At 48.0% G+C, this 17,525-nt stretch overlaps 3 protein-coding genes across 3 annotated transcripts; 2 read left to right on the plus strand and 1 right to left on the minus strand.

The window, feature by feature from the left end:
• Positions 1-3,631: 3,631 nt before the first annotated feature.
• On the minus strand, positions 3,632-7,887 carry qrsl1 (glutaminyl-tRNA amidotransferase subunit QRSL1). The gene is made up of 11 exons (XM_040199163.2): positions 7,756-7,887; positions 7,100-7,259; positions 6,780-6,878; positions 6,574-6,670; positions 6,273-6,434; positions 6,013-6,188; positions 5,572-5,678; positions 5,061-5,253; positions 4,827-4,944; positions 4,498-4,703; positions 3,632-4,097 (listed from the first exon to the last, which is right to left on the minus strand). Exons 1-11 carry the CDS (start codon positions 7,777-7,779, stop codon positions 3,895-3,897), a joined length of 1,545 nt encoding a protein of 514 aa, XP_040055097.2. The 5' UTR covers positions 7,780-7,887; the 3' UTR covers positions 3,632-3,894.
• rtn4ip1 (reticulon 4 interacting protein 1) lies at positions 7,769-13,106 on the plus strand. Its single transcript, XM_040199164.2, has 9 exons — positions 7,769-8,435; positions 8,907-9,058; positions 9,184-9,252; positions 9,403-9,527; positions 9,755-9,803; positions 10,061-10,197; positions 10,435-10,618; positions 12,271-12,363; positions 12,834-13,106. The coding sequence occupies exons 1-9, from the start codon at positions 8,114-8,116 to the stop codon at positions 12,957-12,959; spliced, it is 1,257 nt and encodes a 418-aa protein (XP_040055098.1). The 5' UTR covers positions 7,769-8,113; the 3' UTR covers positions 12,960-13,106.
• A 427-nt stretch (positions 13,107-13,533) lies between these two features.
• LOC120832690 (cilia- and flagella-associated protein 73) lies at positions 13,534-17,064 on the plus strand. Its single transcript, XM_040199167.2, has 7 exons — positions 13,534-13,731; positions 13,813-13,906; positions 15,625-15,711; positions 15,806-15,997; positions 16,347-16,568; positions 16,662-16,820; positions 16,895-17,064. The coding sequence occupies exons 1-7, from the start codon at positions 13,667-13,669 to the stop codon at positions 16,991-16,993; spliced, it is 918 nt and encodes a 305-aa protein (XP_040055101.2). The 5' UTR covers positions 13,534-13,666; the 3' UTR covers positions 16,994-17,064.
• The last annotated feature ends 461 nt before the right edge of the window (positions 17,065-17,525 follow it).

The following is a 17,525-nucleotide window of genomic DNA, read 5'->3' on the forward strand; positions in this document are numbered from 1 at the left end:
GTACTCAGTCTTATGGCAGCTGGCAGGAATGTTTCCTGTATCTGTCTTGACAGCAGAACACTGCGGTCCGGATTATCCAACATGGACAAAGAGTCGCCTCATCCCTCCTTGATGTTGGCCTTTCAGTTCAGTGTTGATGGAAACACTCGGGCTCGTCAATTAAATTGTCAGTCTCCTTTTTATCCAATGTAGCCTGGATATTAAAACGTGTTGGTTGTATAGATAAAGTACGGTTACTGTGGAATCTTTAAATGGGGATTATCAGGTCTGCTCTAAACTCTAAAGGGTCCAAGAATCTGCAGATGTCTTTGCTTTCTAGTGCTGCAGCCCTAAACTAATGGCTCGTTTTAAAATATAAAGACTTATTTCTCATTGTCACATCCCTTCAGGTAGTTTTGACCTGTTGCCTTCAACCCCTCCAAGGACCTCTGCTTCTAAACCGGTTGTTTCTTTTGAAGCCGGGGATCTGCTCACTATCTCCACCTCGTAATCTCTCCAGGGATCAGATTCCCAGCAGCATTCCTGCGGGGCGGCTGCAGAACCATGCCTCTGGAGTGCGATCAGGTGGAGGAGAAGAGGTCTCCTTTAGTTGGCCGCTGGAGTGTGACGGTTGGAGGCCCTCCACCCATCTCCTCCCACCATGGAAGGTCAGGAGGAACCAGTTTTGTTTGTGTAAAGTGGGGGTCGGATCACTGGTTGCATGTTGGGGAAAAGGGGACCGGGGGTGGGGGGGTCTTGGATACTCCCCTCGGCCTTTTCTGAACATGAATCAGCATTTCCATCTTCTCCCTCAGCGGTGACTCGGCATTCCCGGCCCAGTGCCACGCAGCCGTTAATCAAGAAGTCCGTCAGCGACGTGCTGGGAAACCGTGCACCTGACTGCTTAAAGGAAGGTTCATGTAACTTTTCTGTACTGGCCTTTTCTCATGAAATGTGGTCTGTGGGAGGTTTCAGTCACCGTTTCGGGGAAGTAACTTTTTTTCAGTGAGAAACAATTGGTAACTGATTTGAAAAGTACATTTGAGAGCAACTCTAAGTTGTTGTTTTTTAGCATAGCAGTCCAAAATGACCTGTATTATCACAGCAGGAAAAGGACTGGTGTGCTGGTGCATTTACAGTAATAACTTGATGCACTAGTGATTTGTACCGTCTGCTATGAGTCCAGCAGCCATCCCCTTCTAGACTAACCTCCCACAAGCCCCTGCTGCACCTTGTGCTAATTAGCAAACGATAGCATGATAAACTAAAATTAGACATTCGCATTCAACTTACACCAGCGCACATTGAGCTGTTGGCGTGGATGGGCACGTCTTTGAATTCATATCTACCTCTGTTTTTGTTGTGCGAATGCATCATTGATGACTCTGTCCTCACATGTCTCCCTCGTCCCTCATTGTTTGTTGGTGCTGTGCAGGGAATCAACCACCTACATATTAATACGGAACCAAACATTTGACAAATTCCCGTGCACTCAAATGTCTGACTGATCTTGGAACAGTTGTGAGTTGTACTCGTGCTGCATGCAGATCAGTCCATACATCCTCTTCTCCTGTTCCTCTTTCTGGTTTAAATGTAGTACATTGTCTCATGTGGGGAGTTGATGTTTGCAAGTTAACAGTCAATTGTGTGCGTGTCTGTGTGTCCAACACATGAATAATATCTATCCATATATGTAAGCCATGTAAGTGCACCTGGTGCCAAACTCTTCTGATTTCTTTCTGATGGGAACAATGCGTTTAATCGCCTGTGTAATTGACAAACGTTACAGTGTGACCTGCCTTTCAATCAGGATGCATTTGATGATATGCATTGTTAAAGCGCTTTGAATGGTCCGAAGACTAGAAAAACGCTGTGCAAGCATGTTTATCAGGTACAATGTCTGAAAATGGAGCAAACATCGCACATGTATTGGTGGGATAGTTTGCAGAGAGTGAGATGAAAATATTGATATAAAGGCATAAAGCAACTTCCATCAATGGATGCTATAGCGCTGCAGGAACCCTGAAATTCTGAAGCGAGCTAAAAAGATGGTAGCCGACCCCTCTCACCCCGGACAAAACCTGTTTGTGTTGAAATAAGTGTGAAAGAGAAGTACATCCACTCCTTCCTGCCTGCTGCTGTCAGGTTGCAAAACTGCTGTGCTTGAAGTAGACCATACACACCTGTGCAATGCAAACACTGATGTCTTTCTGTATGTTTCATTCCGTTATTGGGGATTCTTGTTATTTGTTCTAATGTTGCATATTAAGTTAAATACCTCGGTAAAATTCCCCGCTGGGTCATTGTGAGACGCGGGTGTGTCTCATGAATGGCGTCTGACACGCCAGCTGTTGATGCCCATGATTTCTTTGTTCATTTGGAAGAATGCGCAGCAGGTGTAATTGGCCTCTTAAGCCTGTTTCTTGGCCGGCTGGAGTCAGATGCTTTGAGTCCTCACATGCTCAACTTGTTTGGTGATGCATTTAGTGTGCCAGATGCATTGGAATTGTAAAAGCAAGATTTGGTGGTTCTCTATAAAATATTATGAATGAGGGTGAAACAAGGACCTGTCCCGCTACTTAAAGAACAAAGGTTTAAAACTATACATATATTTTACTTATTCTTTCCCATTACATATATTTTTTTGTAGTAATAAATTAATCAAATTACAGAGAAAACAAAAGAGGAAGAAGTTATCTGGTCACAGGCCTTAAACAGGGAACTAATACATTTTTTTACACACAAAAACCAAAACTGTCATGGTTTACAACAACTTGTCATCCTGTGTGAAAATCAATTTTCCATCGTATGCACTGTTGAAAGGATTAATAAGGAATGTAACTTCCACACGGCAGAGGAATGTCTGAGGATGAGAGCTGGAGTCGAGGGATAATCTGTGATCTCGTTGTAGCACTTTAGTTTAGACCGATTTCCCAGACTGTGATTGGCTGACTGGGTCGATTCTCCAGCAGTTTAATGTGTGGGAGAAGAGTCTGCTGGTCCTTGTTCATGCAGCATGGTTACTCTTCTCAAATCCCGCTTTCTTCAGTAATGCAGAAAACTATGCATTTGCTCAGTTATTTTTGATAAATTTCACAGCATTTCTGCAGAATTGGTCTTCACAACCCTGTTCAGGATACGTCATAAAACATCCATCCATCCGTTTTCCCAGCAGGTCCGAGCTGGCAGCAGGTTTACCCAGACCTCCCTCCCGCCCGCAACTCATTGTGGGTGACGTTAACGGGCCCGTTAGGAGGTATAATCCTTCCAGAGTGTCCAGGCTCATCCCCGGGGTCTCCCACACGTTGGACGTGCCCCCAAAAACTACAGTGGGAGGCGTCCTAGCTGGATGTGTCATCTCGAAACCCCCGAAACCGAACGTTCTCCAACTCCCTGCTGCGCCTAGGTATTCTGTCCGTGAGGGTCACGTACAGGGCCGGTGTTGAAGGGCGGCTCCCGGCAGAGGCCGACGCCCACCGGGAACGTGGCCAAATGTGTACGAACACAGCTCCCACTGCAGTCATGCCCCCATAAGAACCCTGAGGGACCCCGTCGAAGGCTTTCTCCAGGTCCACAGGTTCACACAATAAGAGAAATGTCTACGCATGCACATTGGCAAATAACGAATATCACACTCAATAAATCACCCCTCTTATATATACACATTTAATTTTTAATAGCACCAACACACAGCAGGAGGTCACCGGTTAATAAACAATGTCTCTACTGAACGTATGATGCACGTTGTTGATCAGGGAGTCTCTTCATTGTTGTAATTATTTTCATTCCATCAGGGAGAAATGAGCCTGATGGCTACAAACGTGTCCTGCGAAGGCCAATAACGAGGCGAGGAGGTGCACCGCGGTAGCACAGGGAGTCCACCACATGTGGGTCCCCTCGTGTCCACTGCTCGCTTCACACAGCTGGAGTCTGTTCTGTCCCTGCGCCATTCCCACCCTCCTCTCCCCAGTCACTGATGGAGGGGAAGCCGACCCTCTGCTCCATCCATCGGGCGACGCACAGCAGCTTCTTGTCCTGGAAGGCGGGGCCTATGAGCTGTAACCCAATGGGAAGGCCCCGGCTTGACAAAGCAGTTGGTACGGAAATGGCGGGCAGTCCTGGGGCAAAAAAAAAAGAGTTCAGGGGAAAGGTAATAATTCAAATCTCCAGACATATTATAGGTTGATTTGGAGAGTAAAAGAAAACGCCTTTAAAGTACACTCCTGTGTTAGTTATGAGGATTCTATGTGAGGTTTCAATAACCTTTGCCATAAGAGCAAAAAGGCAAAAAAGGAGAAGAAAGATATTCATTTCCTCTTGATTCCACTGCAGGAGTTGATGATCTAATGAGTCTGTAATAGAATGCAAAAATAAGAACCAATGACTACATGGCTATGAATGAAAGCTTTTAGCCGTGTGGGTGTTTTGTGTTTATTCCTGCATGCAAAAAAAGAAGTTCCTGTTCCTGTTCTCCTCCTACGCACAAACACTTCTCCCTTTTACGTCTTCTTTCTGTACCTGCCATGTTGACAGGCTGGGTGAAGACGTCTTCCTGCGCGCTGCGCGTCCGGTTGTCTTCCTGGGTGAAGTCGGAGAAACGGGCTGCGTCGGCCAGCGTGGTGGGAGTCAGCAGCACGTCGACGCCGGAGCCGAACACGCGCTCAAAATCCTCCGCGATCAGCCGGCGCACTCTCTGGGCCTTCACAAAGTAGTGCTCGTAGTTCCTGTCAGGAAAAGACCGGGCGGGGATGCCGATGCATCCTTTAGTGTGTTGCTTTATTCCCCCACACATTTATTGAAAGACAACTTGGCCAAGTGACTGGCGCTCGGTTCGATCGCCGCCTTACCGTTTGAGCAGGAAGTAGTTCCCAGACAGTATCCTCCCTCGCACCACATCGTTGAAGCCCTCGTGGCGGCTGGAGGCGTACATGGCTTCCGTGGAGCTGTCCACCTCGCTGCGATGGCCTGACGAAAGGGAGAAAAGAACCAAGAGCCTTTCGTCTTTTGGGGATTTAGAAGGAAACGTGGGTGTGAGCTGCTCCACGCTGCACCCTCAAGGCGCCCTGCGCCGGTTGTCGTACCGTATTCTAGGCCGTCAAAGCGCGCCATGTTCGACGCCACCTCCGCGTGGCACAGGACGTGGTAGCACACAATGGAGTGCTGCGTGTGGGGGAGAGACACCTGCTCCACCCGCGCCCCCGCCCTCTCAAACATGTCGGCAACAAGACTCCACTGTGCTAGAGTCTCCTGAGACAGACCCGGGGCGTGGTACTCCTGAGGAGCATCACGCACACACAGCAGGGAAAGGAGGTCATATTCAATTAGAACAAAACGCATCACAGGTCATATTCAATTAGAACAAAAAGCATCACAGTCAAATTTATAACTCTTCACGTTTCATACAACTCATTTTCTTCTCACGCTTTTTTTTTCTTCCCATTTCTGTTAACTTCCTCAAATAGGTTCCATATCGCAACTTTTTTTTGGTCCGACGGCGTGAGGTTTGCCAGCGACGGGATGCAGTTTGCACATACAACAAAACAGATTTGTACTTCACCAAACTGAGGACTTTAGTGGAGGAGCCGTTCTCACCTTAGGGATGCCGACGCAGATGTTCTTGACATTAAGGTGTAGATCGGTCAGCGACGAGGGAGCAGGAGTTGTTGTTGAGTCTTTCATATCTTGTCCTCGGAGGACATCTGTGTCAAGGTTGACAAAAAGACACCGATTAACGAAGTCACACATTCTTCCCATATCATCGATTTAAAGGATGCTCAATGTTGCATCACCAGTGTGTTTTTATCCTAAAACTAATATCGTGGATTTCCTTTTTTTAATGTATTAGTTAACAATAAAGAAATACAAAATAGAAGATGTGAGCCACAAATGGAATAGCTGTTGGTTAAGGGAATATTTTGGGAGAACTCGTTCTTGAGGAGCGAACACTCAACCGTTGCTGTACCTGACCATCGTGTTTTTGTGGTTCCATCGTGTGCCGGGAAGGCCGGTGACAAGTCATCGAGTGCTTCTTACCGAAGACCACGGCCGCGTCGCCGACGCTGCGAGTCATGACGCCGGGGACGTCCATGGAGTTGACCAGGGGGATGAGACCATGTCTGGACAGCAGACCGTAAGTGGGCTTCAGCGCCACAACTCCACACAGTGCCCCAGGGTTACGGGTTGAACCGCCCGTGTCCGAACCCAAAGCCCTGCCAGGAAACGGTATTTAAACCCCATTTTGAATAAATACATTTTGCTTTTGTGTTTTCTGGCACCAGTCGATTCCCCCTCACAGGTAGCTGGTGAGCGAAGCCACAGCGGCCGCACTTCCTCCGGAGCTTCCGCCAGTAACGGCCCAGTCGGCGTCGGGCGCCGCCCCGGTCCGCTCTCTGTAGGGAGCAGCGTAGCTCCAGGGGTTCCTCACCGGGCCGAAAGCCCCGTCGGTGCTGCCCGCGCTGCGGGGCGAATGCGTGAACAAGACATAGACAACCATTCATCTTCAATGAGCCACAGTGGCTTCAGCAATTAATTGATTAATAAACTTTTGACTAGCGGTTACTGTTATAATTCAGACACTGACAGTGTCGGCCATACCCCATCGCAAACTCATCCATGTTGGTCTTCCCCACGAGGACAGCGCCTTGGTCAAAGAGCTTCTGGACCACCGTAGCATTGTAGGGCGGAGTGTAGTCTGTAGCACAAGGAGCGGCTACTTGTCATCCGAATATATATATATATATATATATATATATATATATATATAAAAAGACAAAGGAACTTTCACTGAGGTTCAAGCGGACCTTTAAGCATCCTGGAAGCACAGGTAGTCTTGATATTTTCTGTGCAGAAGTTGTCCTTGACTGCAAACGGGATTCCATCCAGTGGACCTTTGGGGGCACCTGAGGACAAGAATGTAATCAGTAAAGGCCGGCGCGTGTTTCTGCGTCTTTACGCTCCGTCGCGTCGACGCACTCGTTTGACTTCATGGTTGTAAAGTCTTGCGTGTGTTGCAGAGCGATTCGCCTCCAGAACAACAGGCAGAGTAACGTGTTTTGTTGACGCAAGCCTAGAAAAATGTTGTGGATTGAATCTAGCCGAGCAGGGGGAGACACAGGCGCACCTTGCAGCAGTCGGGCTTCTGCCTCTCGGGCCTGCTGCAGAGCCAGCTCCTCCGTCACGGTGATGTAAGCGTTGAGATGCTGCGTCTTCTTGATGCGGTTCAGACACTTCCTGCAGAGCTCCGTGGGCGAGATTCTTCCCTCCCGGAGGGCCGCAGACACCTGGAGAACAATGAGGCCACGGCAGCAGGTTGTTGGGTGACTCGAGAGACCCTTTTCACAGCCAACAGTCTGACTTCTTATAGAAGGAAACGCGTTGGTGGACGTGATAACATAATGTCTCTGATCAACAGTGACAGCGAATCATCCACAACACCAGGACCTTGAAAGCAGCACTTTAACCGTCAAATGCCTTCAATTCATAAGTATCATTTTCATTCTGAGTTGATGTATTTTACTCTGATACTTCAAGTTGGTACACAAGTCGATATTAGTATTTTTACATTTATTTGATAGTTTGAATCAAACGACCTCCCAAATAAGCCATCAGCCCTGTTCCAATACTGAATGAGTCATAGATGAGGTGTAAATAATTCATCTGCGAGTAGGACCGAAGGTATCAGGAAATCGAGATGACATCACAAACAGGACACGCGCGTGAACGCGCCAAACGAAAGAACGAACCAACGGACACCGAGTCGCGTGCAGTCGCACTAACCTCGCGTATCGTCAGGCTCAGCATGTTCACACGAGTCCCGCGACAATCTCTCAAACTAACGGCAACCTTTGCGAGGTGTACGTTACGAGCGGGCCGCCATCTTTGTTTCGATGGGCAACTTCTAACAACGTGTGTTCTGATTGGACGGCTGTCGAGGAAGCCGCGCTCTGATTGGAGGAGACGCGGAGAGAAGTCCAGGGAACTGGAGAGTTGAGCAGAGCGGTCCTGGAGCTCGGTGGAGCGGATTTAAGTTCAGGAAATTGAACATTAAGGAAGAGGACGTTGATTTGAAGTGTAACGTTTCGCAAGAACGACATGTTTACATTCAGAAGGTAGCCGTGGCTTGCAGAGAACTTCAATGCACTGTTATGTGGCACAGTGTCTGTACCGTATTTCTATTTCACGCGTCAACGTTGAAGCCGTCCAGAGTCAAACGATGAGCTACCTGAGACACGGCAAACAATTCAAATCAGTTTGCTGGCATGTGAGTCACACTAGGATGTTCAGTGTTACCAAGAGCAGCAGGACCATAATGCCCGCCTGGGTCATTGATAAATATGGAAGCAACGACGTGTTGCGGTTCACTAGAAACGCCGGTTTCCCCGTCATCAACTACCCCAATGAGGTCATCGTCAAAGTGCTGTCAGCAGGACTGAACCCGCTTGACGTCAGCATGAGAGGTGAGCGAAGCCTGTGTGGATGTTTGCGATTTAGACAAGACAATGAAATCAACCAATGGATCGACGTCCGACGTGTGCTGCATGTCCCAGTTTGGATGGATGGATGGATGTCAACAGGGAGGACCCAGCGTCCCAGGCTGGTGTTTGCCTGCCAGTCCTCCACCACGGCCCCAGATCGCGGTCTGTGTGTGGATGGGTAGGGAGTGTGGATGAGGTGGCTTAAGTTGCACTCTGATCTGATGTGTGCTTGTTGTTGAACAGCGAGGATTAAGAAGACCACAAGGTGACGTTGGGCCACTGTGACCTCTGTCTTTCCCAAGGAAACCTGACTGATGACTGATGACTTTTTCAGTCGTTTTCAGTTTTCCAGAAGACCAGAGGATTAGTTCTTGATCGTCGGTCACTCTGCAGACCTTTGCTTAGTTTGTACAGATCTCTAAACCATCGGCGATCTGAAACTCTCCCCTTCAGATGGCTATGGCGCCGCAGCGCTTTCTATGAAGAGAGACCCTCTAAACATCAAGCAGTCGGGCAGCGAGTTCCCCCTCGTCCTGGGGAGGGATGCGTCCGGGGTCATCATGGAGTGCGGCCTGGATGTGAAGCACTTCAGAGAGAGGGATGAGGTAAACGACGGCGAGCAGCAGGCGGGGCTACTTTTTGATTTGATGTATTTCTCCCCATGTGCTAAACAACAACATAAAGGTGAGTCTTTCGGATGAGCGTCCCGCTAACGCAGTGTCTCCATCAGGTGTGGGCGGCCATCCCGCCGTGGAAGCAGGGCAGCTTGGCTGAGTTTGTGGTGCTGAGTGCCAACGAGGTATTGTTCACTAAAAGGTTGTCCCTGTTCCCTCGTGGAAGTCTATTGTTTCATCAGCATCACTTCTGTATTTTCTGCCACATTTCACGTATGTATTTGGGATGAGAGAGCGATCATCAACCGCTGATTCTAGATGCGTGTGCTGCTCAGGTATCCCACAAACCAAAGTCACTGAGCCACGTAGAGGCAGCCGCCGTTCCCTATGTGGCAACCACCGCCTGGTCGGCACTGGTCAACACCGGCGGGCTCAACAAGGACAACTGTGCCAAGAAGCGGTGAGGGGATGGATACACACACATTCTCCACTTGCTGTTAATCCTCCGTCCGGACCCGCTCCGGTTATGAGCCTGTGCGCAACGTGCCGCGTAACTCGGCGCGCTAGAGCTTGCGGCGCATTTGAGAAGCAGGCCTGATGAGCGGAGCGTCTGCGCAGCGATGGTGGAGAACCAAGTCAGTGCCACATTCATATGGTGCGTGTCTGCTTTTTCTCCTCCTTCCACAGGGTTCTGATCCTCGGAGGGTCTGGGGGAGTGGGAACATTTGCCATACAGGTAAGGGATGAAGAGGACGATGATGGCAAGCTATATATTATGAGCATCAAGCACAGATACACACATGTAATCATGTACTTGTCATAAACAGCAGTGCAATGAGAAGTTGATCCAGACGTGAATACTTACACTCCAAACGTCACACTTGATGTCATTATCCACACGTGCTGTGTGCTGCTCAGTTACCCGCCGCAAATAACCCCAATCTTATCAGATGGTGCAACAACAAAACCGCTGATACCATCATTCGCTTCCAGATGCTGAAGGCCTGGGGAGCCCATGTGACCGTGACCTGCTCTCAGAATGCCGAGCGGTTTGTGAGGGACCTTGGTGCCGACCACGTGGTGGACTACACCGCCGGGCCTGTCGAGGAGCCGCTCAGCTCGCTGGAGAAGTGAGAGGATGCCACGCGCGTGCATTGTTTTTTCATCTATGTCGGCGTTTGATTGGACAAACCTCTTGTTGCCAAGGCAACCCAGTCCTTCTAGCTGCTAATGAGCTGGTCGGCTCATTAGTGATGAATTAATGAACTCCATCACACTCAATCTCAATTATTACCGCGTACACCTTCAATGGCCACCCGTATGTTTCTTTGCTTGTTGTTCATTGCTTTCACAAACTCCACCTCAAGATTCGACCTGATCCTGGACAACGTTGGCGGGGACACGGAACGCTGGGCCCTCAATCTGCTTAAGCCCTGGTGCGGCGCCAAGTTTGTTACCCTCATCACGCCGTTCCTCCAGAACATCGACAGCCTGGGCATTGCAGACGGCATGATGCAGTCTGCTGCCACGGGGGCCACTAAAATGCTCAAGGTAATAGCGCCACCCCCCCCCCCCCCCCCCCACCCACACCATGCAGTGAAGGGCATATCGTATCCAGACGTGAATTAACCTGATATTAGTCAGTCCGCTGGTGTATTCGCGGACGTGTCTGTGCACAACTGCCGTGTTTTGTACAAAATAAAAGTTTTTAGTTTGCTTTATCTCAGGAAAAAGAAAGGTTTGAAAAATTTCTTGATGGTGTTGGTTCGTGCACGTGATATTTGGACAGAACAGCAGTGTCCTCACGCTCCGAATAAATATTGTCTTTGGACCCTTTTCCATTTCGTTGTTGAAATATCGATCAAACCAGTAGAAAATGCAAAGAGCTCAGAGATTTACAGCTGGGAACGGAGCGTGTTAATAAACAAGTTGGTGGCAAACAGCCGGTCGTAATTAGCGGGTCGACCACAGTCGAGATGTGTGATATTGACAAATTGTGTGAAAATGCATCTGCCGCTTCCGTTCAATAGCAAAGGCTTTATGATATCTTTCCGGTCGCCTTGGCCACAGTGTTGCTCAGTGTCAGTCCCGGTCCCGCCCCCCGGTGACCTCTAACCCCGGCGTGTGCAGATTATTAAGCGCGTTATGGTCTGGACACATTTCGAACAGGAGGCCCGTTTACCTCTCGTGCTCCTGGCGCCGTGCACGGCGTGAGCATCGTGCAGAGCAAGGCTTGCAGCTTGTGCGTTTCAGTGTCACATCCGTGCGCGACCATCACTTCTTTCTCCTCCAGACAACACTTTTTATTTGGAATTGAGTCATTCAGGGATGTGTTTCACAAGGTTAACCTGGGGAATAAGTGTACGTATTCTAGATGTAGCAGAGGTTTGAAAGGAAAGTTCGGGGGTGGAACCAGTGACCAATGTAAACCAGCACTCGAATGCAGCTTCACTGTTGTGCCTCAGGTTGCTATTCGGGGTGGTAACCAGTGAGCACCGGAAAGAGCAGGAAGTCTCTGCTTGGATACCTGATAGTAACACCGGAAACCCCATGATTTAGTAACCGATAGCTGGTGGGTTGAGATGTGCCCCGGCTTTATGAGATGATTAATACCTGTGGTGTTTTGCCATCATACTCGCCTACGACCTCACGGAGCTCCTGGAATTCTTTTGAGTTACTCTTGAAATCCTCTGTAGCGACTAACGCAATGGGACAGCCCCAGAGAGACGTGCCCTTTCACTTATGGCGATGTTAGAACCAGTGGGGGGGGGGGGGTCGCTACCACTCTGCTCCATTAAATGTAGGAGTCACGCTTTTCATCTGCAGTGTGTAGAGTTCCTTCTTCCTCTTGCAATGCCTGAACCCTCACCCCCTCCCAGGCGGCGTGGGGCTGTCGTGCACGGCTCAGAGATGTCATGGAAACACCGCAGAATAAACTAGTAAAGAAAAAAGAAGGCAGCAGCTTGTGGGTTTGTAGAGAGGAAGTAGTGGGCACCGTCGGTGAGGACACGCTGTGCACTGCAGTCAAAAAGAAAAACCAGAGCGCCGACAGCTGGCTTGGGTGTCACAGTGTCCTTGTTTCTGAATAAGTCCTGAAGGAAACTCCTTAATCAGTCTCGTCAGGGTAACAGCGGAGGGTCTTGCATGAACACTATTCCGCACGTTTTAATTACCCAACATGCATTTTGTCTGCTTTCTTGTAGCACCTTGTCAAAGGAGTTCACTACCGCTGGGGCTTCTTCGCACCCAGCGGTCCTGCCTTGGATGAAATAAGGGAAATGGTGGATGCAGGACAGGTACAGTACCAGATGTTTTCTCTAGCCTGGTCGGGGACGGACACCAGATTGTTCATCACCGAGTGCATTTGGGCTCCTTTGGTTTCTGCCACCGTTTAATGACTTTTCTTTAACGACATCAAATGGCTGTGGCCGGCGCACGCAGCAGGGTCGATGCTCAAACACTGAGAGACAAGCTGCTTTGTTGGTCATCTTCAAATCTTCTCATGTGGCATTGTGATCTTTTTGGACGAGGCCTCGCCAAATGGTTAATGGCACGTTAACCTCTGGAGCACCGCTCATTTCAAATACATTGCAGCTAAACTGGGGATTATCACTCTCTATGCAGATAACACCCCTCTATGGTACGACTTTCAGGAATGCTCCTGCTCAGACGTGCATAAAAAAACAGCTTCTGACATTGTAACACATGATGTTCTATATAACGGTGCTTGTTTGACCTCTGCCTGCCCTTATGTGCTCTCCATTAGATTCGGGCTGTGGTGGAGGAGACTTTCAGCTTTTCCCAGGTTCCTCAGGCCTTTGAGAAGATGGAGAAAGGTCACGCTCGTGGAAAGACCGTGGTGCAGATCAGCAAAGGGGGAGAAGACTTGTAGCACTGCCTGTTGGAGACGCTGTACATCTTTGTGTACATAGGAAATGTGTGTGTGTGTGTGTGTGTGTGTGTGTGTGTGTGTGTAAAATGCTGTTGTATGCTTTTGAATGGAAAAGTAAAATAATCTGATTAAAGTAACATCATTTTACTATTGTCGATGTTTATTTTGTAGAACGTTAGTTGGACCACTGTGTGAATATTCCCACAGACACCTTTGATAGTCATTGGGTTCAGCTAGTTTAAACTAATAAAATATCCCTGCAATAAATCTGAGATTACGCAGGAGGTTCAGTGAGGCTCAGGACACCCAGTATGTACAGAATTGACACAAAGATCTGAAATTTATTTTATTCTATGATTATTATTTATGATTATTTGTGTCGTATACAATGCTTTCTATACTATGACATTTTTTTTCAACATACTACAATATAACATTTAATTAATATTTCTGACAAATTGTATTATTTATACCATTGATTTTAATGCAGGTATGAAATATTCCACTATTATCAACAGTTCGATAGCTGACTGTTTGTGCTGTTTGGTGCTCTGAGCATTTATTGTTTTTGTATCGGCGAGAACACCGACGATCTTCCGTCATCCCGTTTGAATTCGGTGGGTTTCAACCAACGGATCTTTGGAGGCCTGCGACGTTTGCGTTACCATGGAAACGGCATCTCGGCGCGTTCGTATAAACGTTTAGAAATGAGAAAACCTTTAAGAGACAAGTCTTCGGAGACAACGGGAGCGATGGACCGCAGGAGCCTCCGGTACGCGGCGCGTTCACCGAGAACCCACCGGCAGCTCGGCGCGCACTAACGGGATGCGTCCGTGCGCGTGTGTGTCCACAGGGCAGCGGAGCCCCCGGAGGACGTCACCAGCGTCCTCCTGCAGCTGCGCCGGGCCGGGAAACGGCTGGATGAGCTGACGCAGCCGCGCCGACACGTGAGAGCTCTTGTTGTCTTGTTCATCACGATCACCACCGCCGATTTAAAACATGCAATTATATTATTTTCCATCCCTGTCAATCGTTTATTTCAGATGTATCCAATGTTACCAAATATTCACCGGGGTTCTCTAGTTTTCAAGACCATTTGTGACATAGTGTCGGTGGGGCGGACCGGAGTCCGATGTCTTGGCGTGAGGAATTGGATGTGTGGCGGGAGTGCGTGGCTGTCACGCTCAATGCGTGACACTTGACCGCCCTCAAGCCTGGCGCACGCTCTGCGTCTGCGTCTTTACGCACCGCCGTGTCGACGCACTCGTTTCAACTCATGGTTCCAAAAGTCTTGCGTGTGTTGAAGACGACCTGGAGAGTCACGTCTTTGTGTGTGGAAGTCGTCGGTTGGTTTATTTATGTATCATAGACTTTATTGCCCCGTGCATCCACACTGCTGCTTTTTATCAAGGACACATTTGTCCCGTATTTTCCTCCACAACTTTGTGCACCTCTCGACCGGCAAACCGGCGTTTGCGGAGATCTCCCTCCGTGAATCCAACCCGCCATTGGCATGTAATGATGTCATATTTACGCATTTCTTCCGACAAAAGTTCTTTACTCTGATCCGTTCTCTCGGAAATGTGTAGTAGTTAGCGGACCAATCGCAGCCTGGTGCGCTGCGGGAGGCTCGACGCAAAAGAAAAATGTGTCAAAGCACGCAAGGAGGTGTGAAAAGACACGCAAGGGGCTCTCTGCGTTTCCTTGCGCCTCTCTGAAAACGCAAAAGCATAAACTAGGCTTCGGTTCGCTGTTAAAGAAGTGTAACCTCTCGCGTGTTTGGGGAAACCAAAGGGCCGCATTGAATTAGTGGCCCACCAGCCAGCAGTAAGGGGCGGAGCCTGTGGCCGGTATCTCTACATCTGATTGGTGACAAACCTCTTTGGATTGGCTGGATTTCATCTCTGTCTAGAGTGATGCATTCCCACAACTAGACCACTTCTGAACTAATAATACACTAGGAGTTAGGAAAGTTGGAATTATGACATAAAACGTTGTTAGAACACAAACGACAACCGTAGTGCTGTCGACAACCTGCTACAACCTAATCTACCATAATCCGGTCTCACCGCACATTCAGGCCAATCGGGTTGATCTGCTTCACTTGTCATGGAATAAAACGGGAACAGGCCACACTGTCTGGCTAACAATTATCCGTTCAATTAAAGCTGAAAGTCTACAACCAAAGGTAGACTGCTTCAGTGTAAATCATTTGGAGTTGCATGCAACATTTAGAAAGTGTGGCAACATTTAGTGTGTCAGTCCAAATACTTACGGCCCTTTCTCTATAACGTCCGGATCCATAGCCGACAGATTACTTATATTTGTTTTTAACATTTGGTTAATAAAAGAGAATGTAAGTTGACTAATCTGTTCTTATCACAAATCATTACAAATATACATGTTTTAAAAATAACAGAGTGAGAAGAAACTAATACTTAGATCGATAATTGTTCGACTGCCAAAAAATGACAAATTAAAAGAACGGAAATGTCCGTATTGAGGCAGGAGAGTAAATGTCTAGCTGTTAACAAGCACAAATGCTCCTTATCAAGACGTCACTTTTCTAATCTGTAAGAATGAAGACAGAATGCTGCGTCATGGGGAGTAACGCTGCAGCGTCCATCCTAAATATTCTGCTCTAACCTTTTCCTGCTTTATGTAGAAATTGAATAGTTTGGTCCAGCGCAACATTGAGTTGCATGCAGAGATGAAGAAATTGCCGGATGCATTTGTAATCCATTATCGGCCGGTAAAGTAGAGGACCATTCCACACACTACTCCTTTACAAGACTGTGTGTAACGTTGAATTTCAATTCAAAGTCCCTCTACCTCCGTCCCTGCAGGAAGAAGACGCTTGTAGCGTTTCTGAGGAAGCACAGAGGGAGATGAAAGTGAGGCTAGAGTTGGACGCGGAGCTGGAGAGGCTAAAGCTGGTGTATGCTGAGGAGATGGGGAAGAAACTAGAGCAAGAGCGTCTGAGACAGAAACGCTTTGAGTGTAAGCACTTCATGGAGCAGGCCATCGGGCTGACCAAGGTAGGAAGGACTTTACAGCCACTTAAACTTCCCAAAATGTTTAGATTGGACCACTATGTTACGAGGCCATGTTTTAGAACGTGACGGTAAATCCCAGCTTGATGCAACGCTTCTCATTTGGTGAGTAGAAGTCATGGTAAATAAATAAAATATCGATGCATCTAATAACTCTCAACGGTGACCTAAACCGTCGGCATGAGCACTCGATCTCCTTGCAGTTAAACGTCTATTTCAGTTCAGAACAATCATTTCTTTGGTACCTACAGGGGACGGTCATGGACTTTTTTGAGATGGTGAAGTTGGATCTTTGAGCCACACCTTAACGCGTGTCTCTGTGTGTGTGTGACAGTTTGAGAACATGCAGGCGGTCAAGGAACATGTGGAGAATCTTCTCTACGCTCGGGACCTATTCCAGAAGAAGGAGGAAAAGGCGAGTGAGCAGGTGGACCGGCTGAGAACTCGGCTGGTGACTCTGGAGAGCAATCGGCGCCTGTCACGCCTGGAGAAGGACGGCCGGCTGATGCAGCTCCTCAGGGAGACAGAGATGATGCGCGCCAAAACGCTGGACTGGGTATCACGCAACAGAGCTCACAACAAATCACATGTCGCCTAAATACACGGCTAGCATCTTTTGGGAAATGCAGCGGTCCCTGTTTTCACACAGGAAAAGCAGTGGAACTACATTCAGGAAACGACTACGAGTAAAATACTCAGGCTGGGGCAGGTTAAGATGGCGACCCTTAACCTCTACGAAATGACAATCGACAACGTGGACGGAGACAAAGACCTGGACAAGAATGACACAAGGACACAGCTGGATAAGGTACCCGGAGCGGAGGGGGATGCACATCAGAGACAGAAAACCAAGAACTCACCGTTCTCCTGTTGCCTTTGTAGATTGTTGCGTTCATCAAGGACCATGACAAAATACTGGAAAAATATGTACAGAAAATACAACAGTCGAAGAAGAAAGAAAGAGCCCAAAAGCTCTGTTGAATCACTTGTCTTAGTAGTTGTTCTAATGTAAAACCTGAAGACATTAAAGCGATCAACAACTTGGGTTCATTCATCTCGTCGTTTGTTATTAATATGGCTTCATCATAAGTTATGAAACAGTTCTGGTTGTGTTAACTACACATGTGAGGTTGGCTTCATTAAACTAGATAAATACTGTGTATCTATTCGGAACATCAGATAACTTCTTATGTTGGTGGTTCAAACCTCAGCTCGTGTTGTTTACGTGATGAATGAATGGTGATGATTCATCAAGAAGGTATCTATTTATTAAATGTTGATCACGGGAAGTGCTACAGTCCTTTATTAATGTGTACTTCACAGAGATAGGAAATACTAGTTGTAGTACTTTGTTCATGTTCAAGTACTCAAGTCCATGCATGAGTGACACAAATACACACCATGGAGAACAATGCTGTTTGCTCCGGGCTTTTTGTGTGTGCGAAAGAGACGTCTGTCCACCAGCCAGGGGGTTTATCTGAGTAGCACCGGAGTAACAAACAAGTAGAGGCGT

This window comes from Gasterosteus aculeatus, chromosome 15 (assembly GCF_964276395.1).
Source record: "Gasterosteus aculeatus chromosome 15, fGasAcu3.hap1.1, whole genome shotgun sequence".
In the NCBI taxonomy this organism is placed as follows: Eukaryota; Metazoa; Chordata; class Actinopteri; order Perciformes; family Gasterosteidae; genus Gasterosteus; species Gasterosteus aculeatus.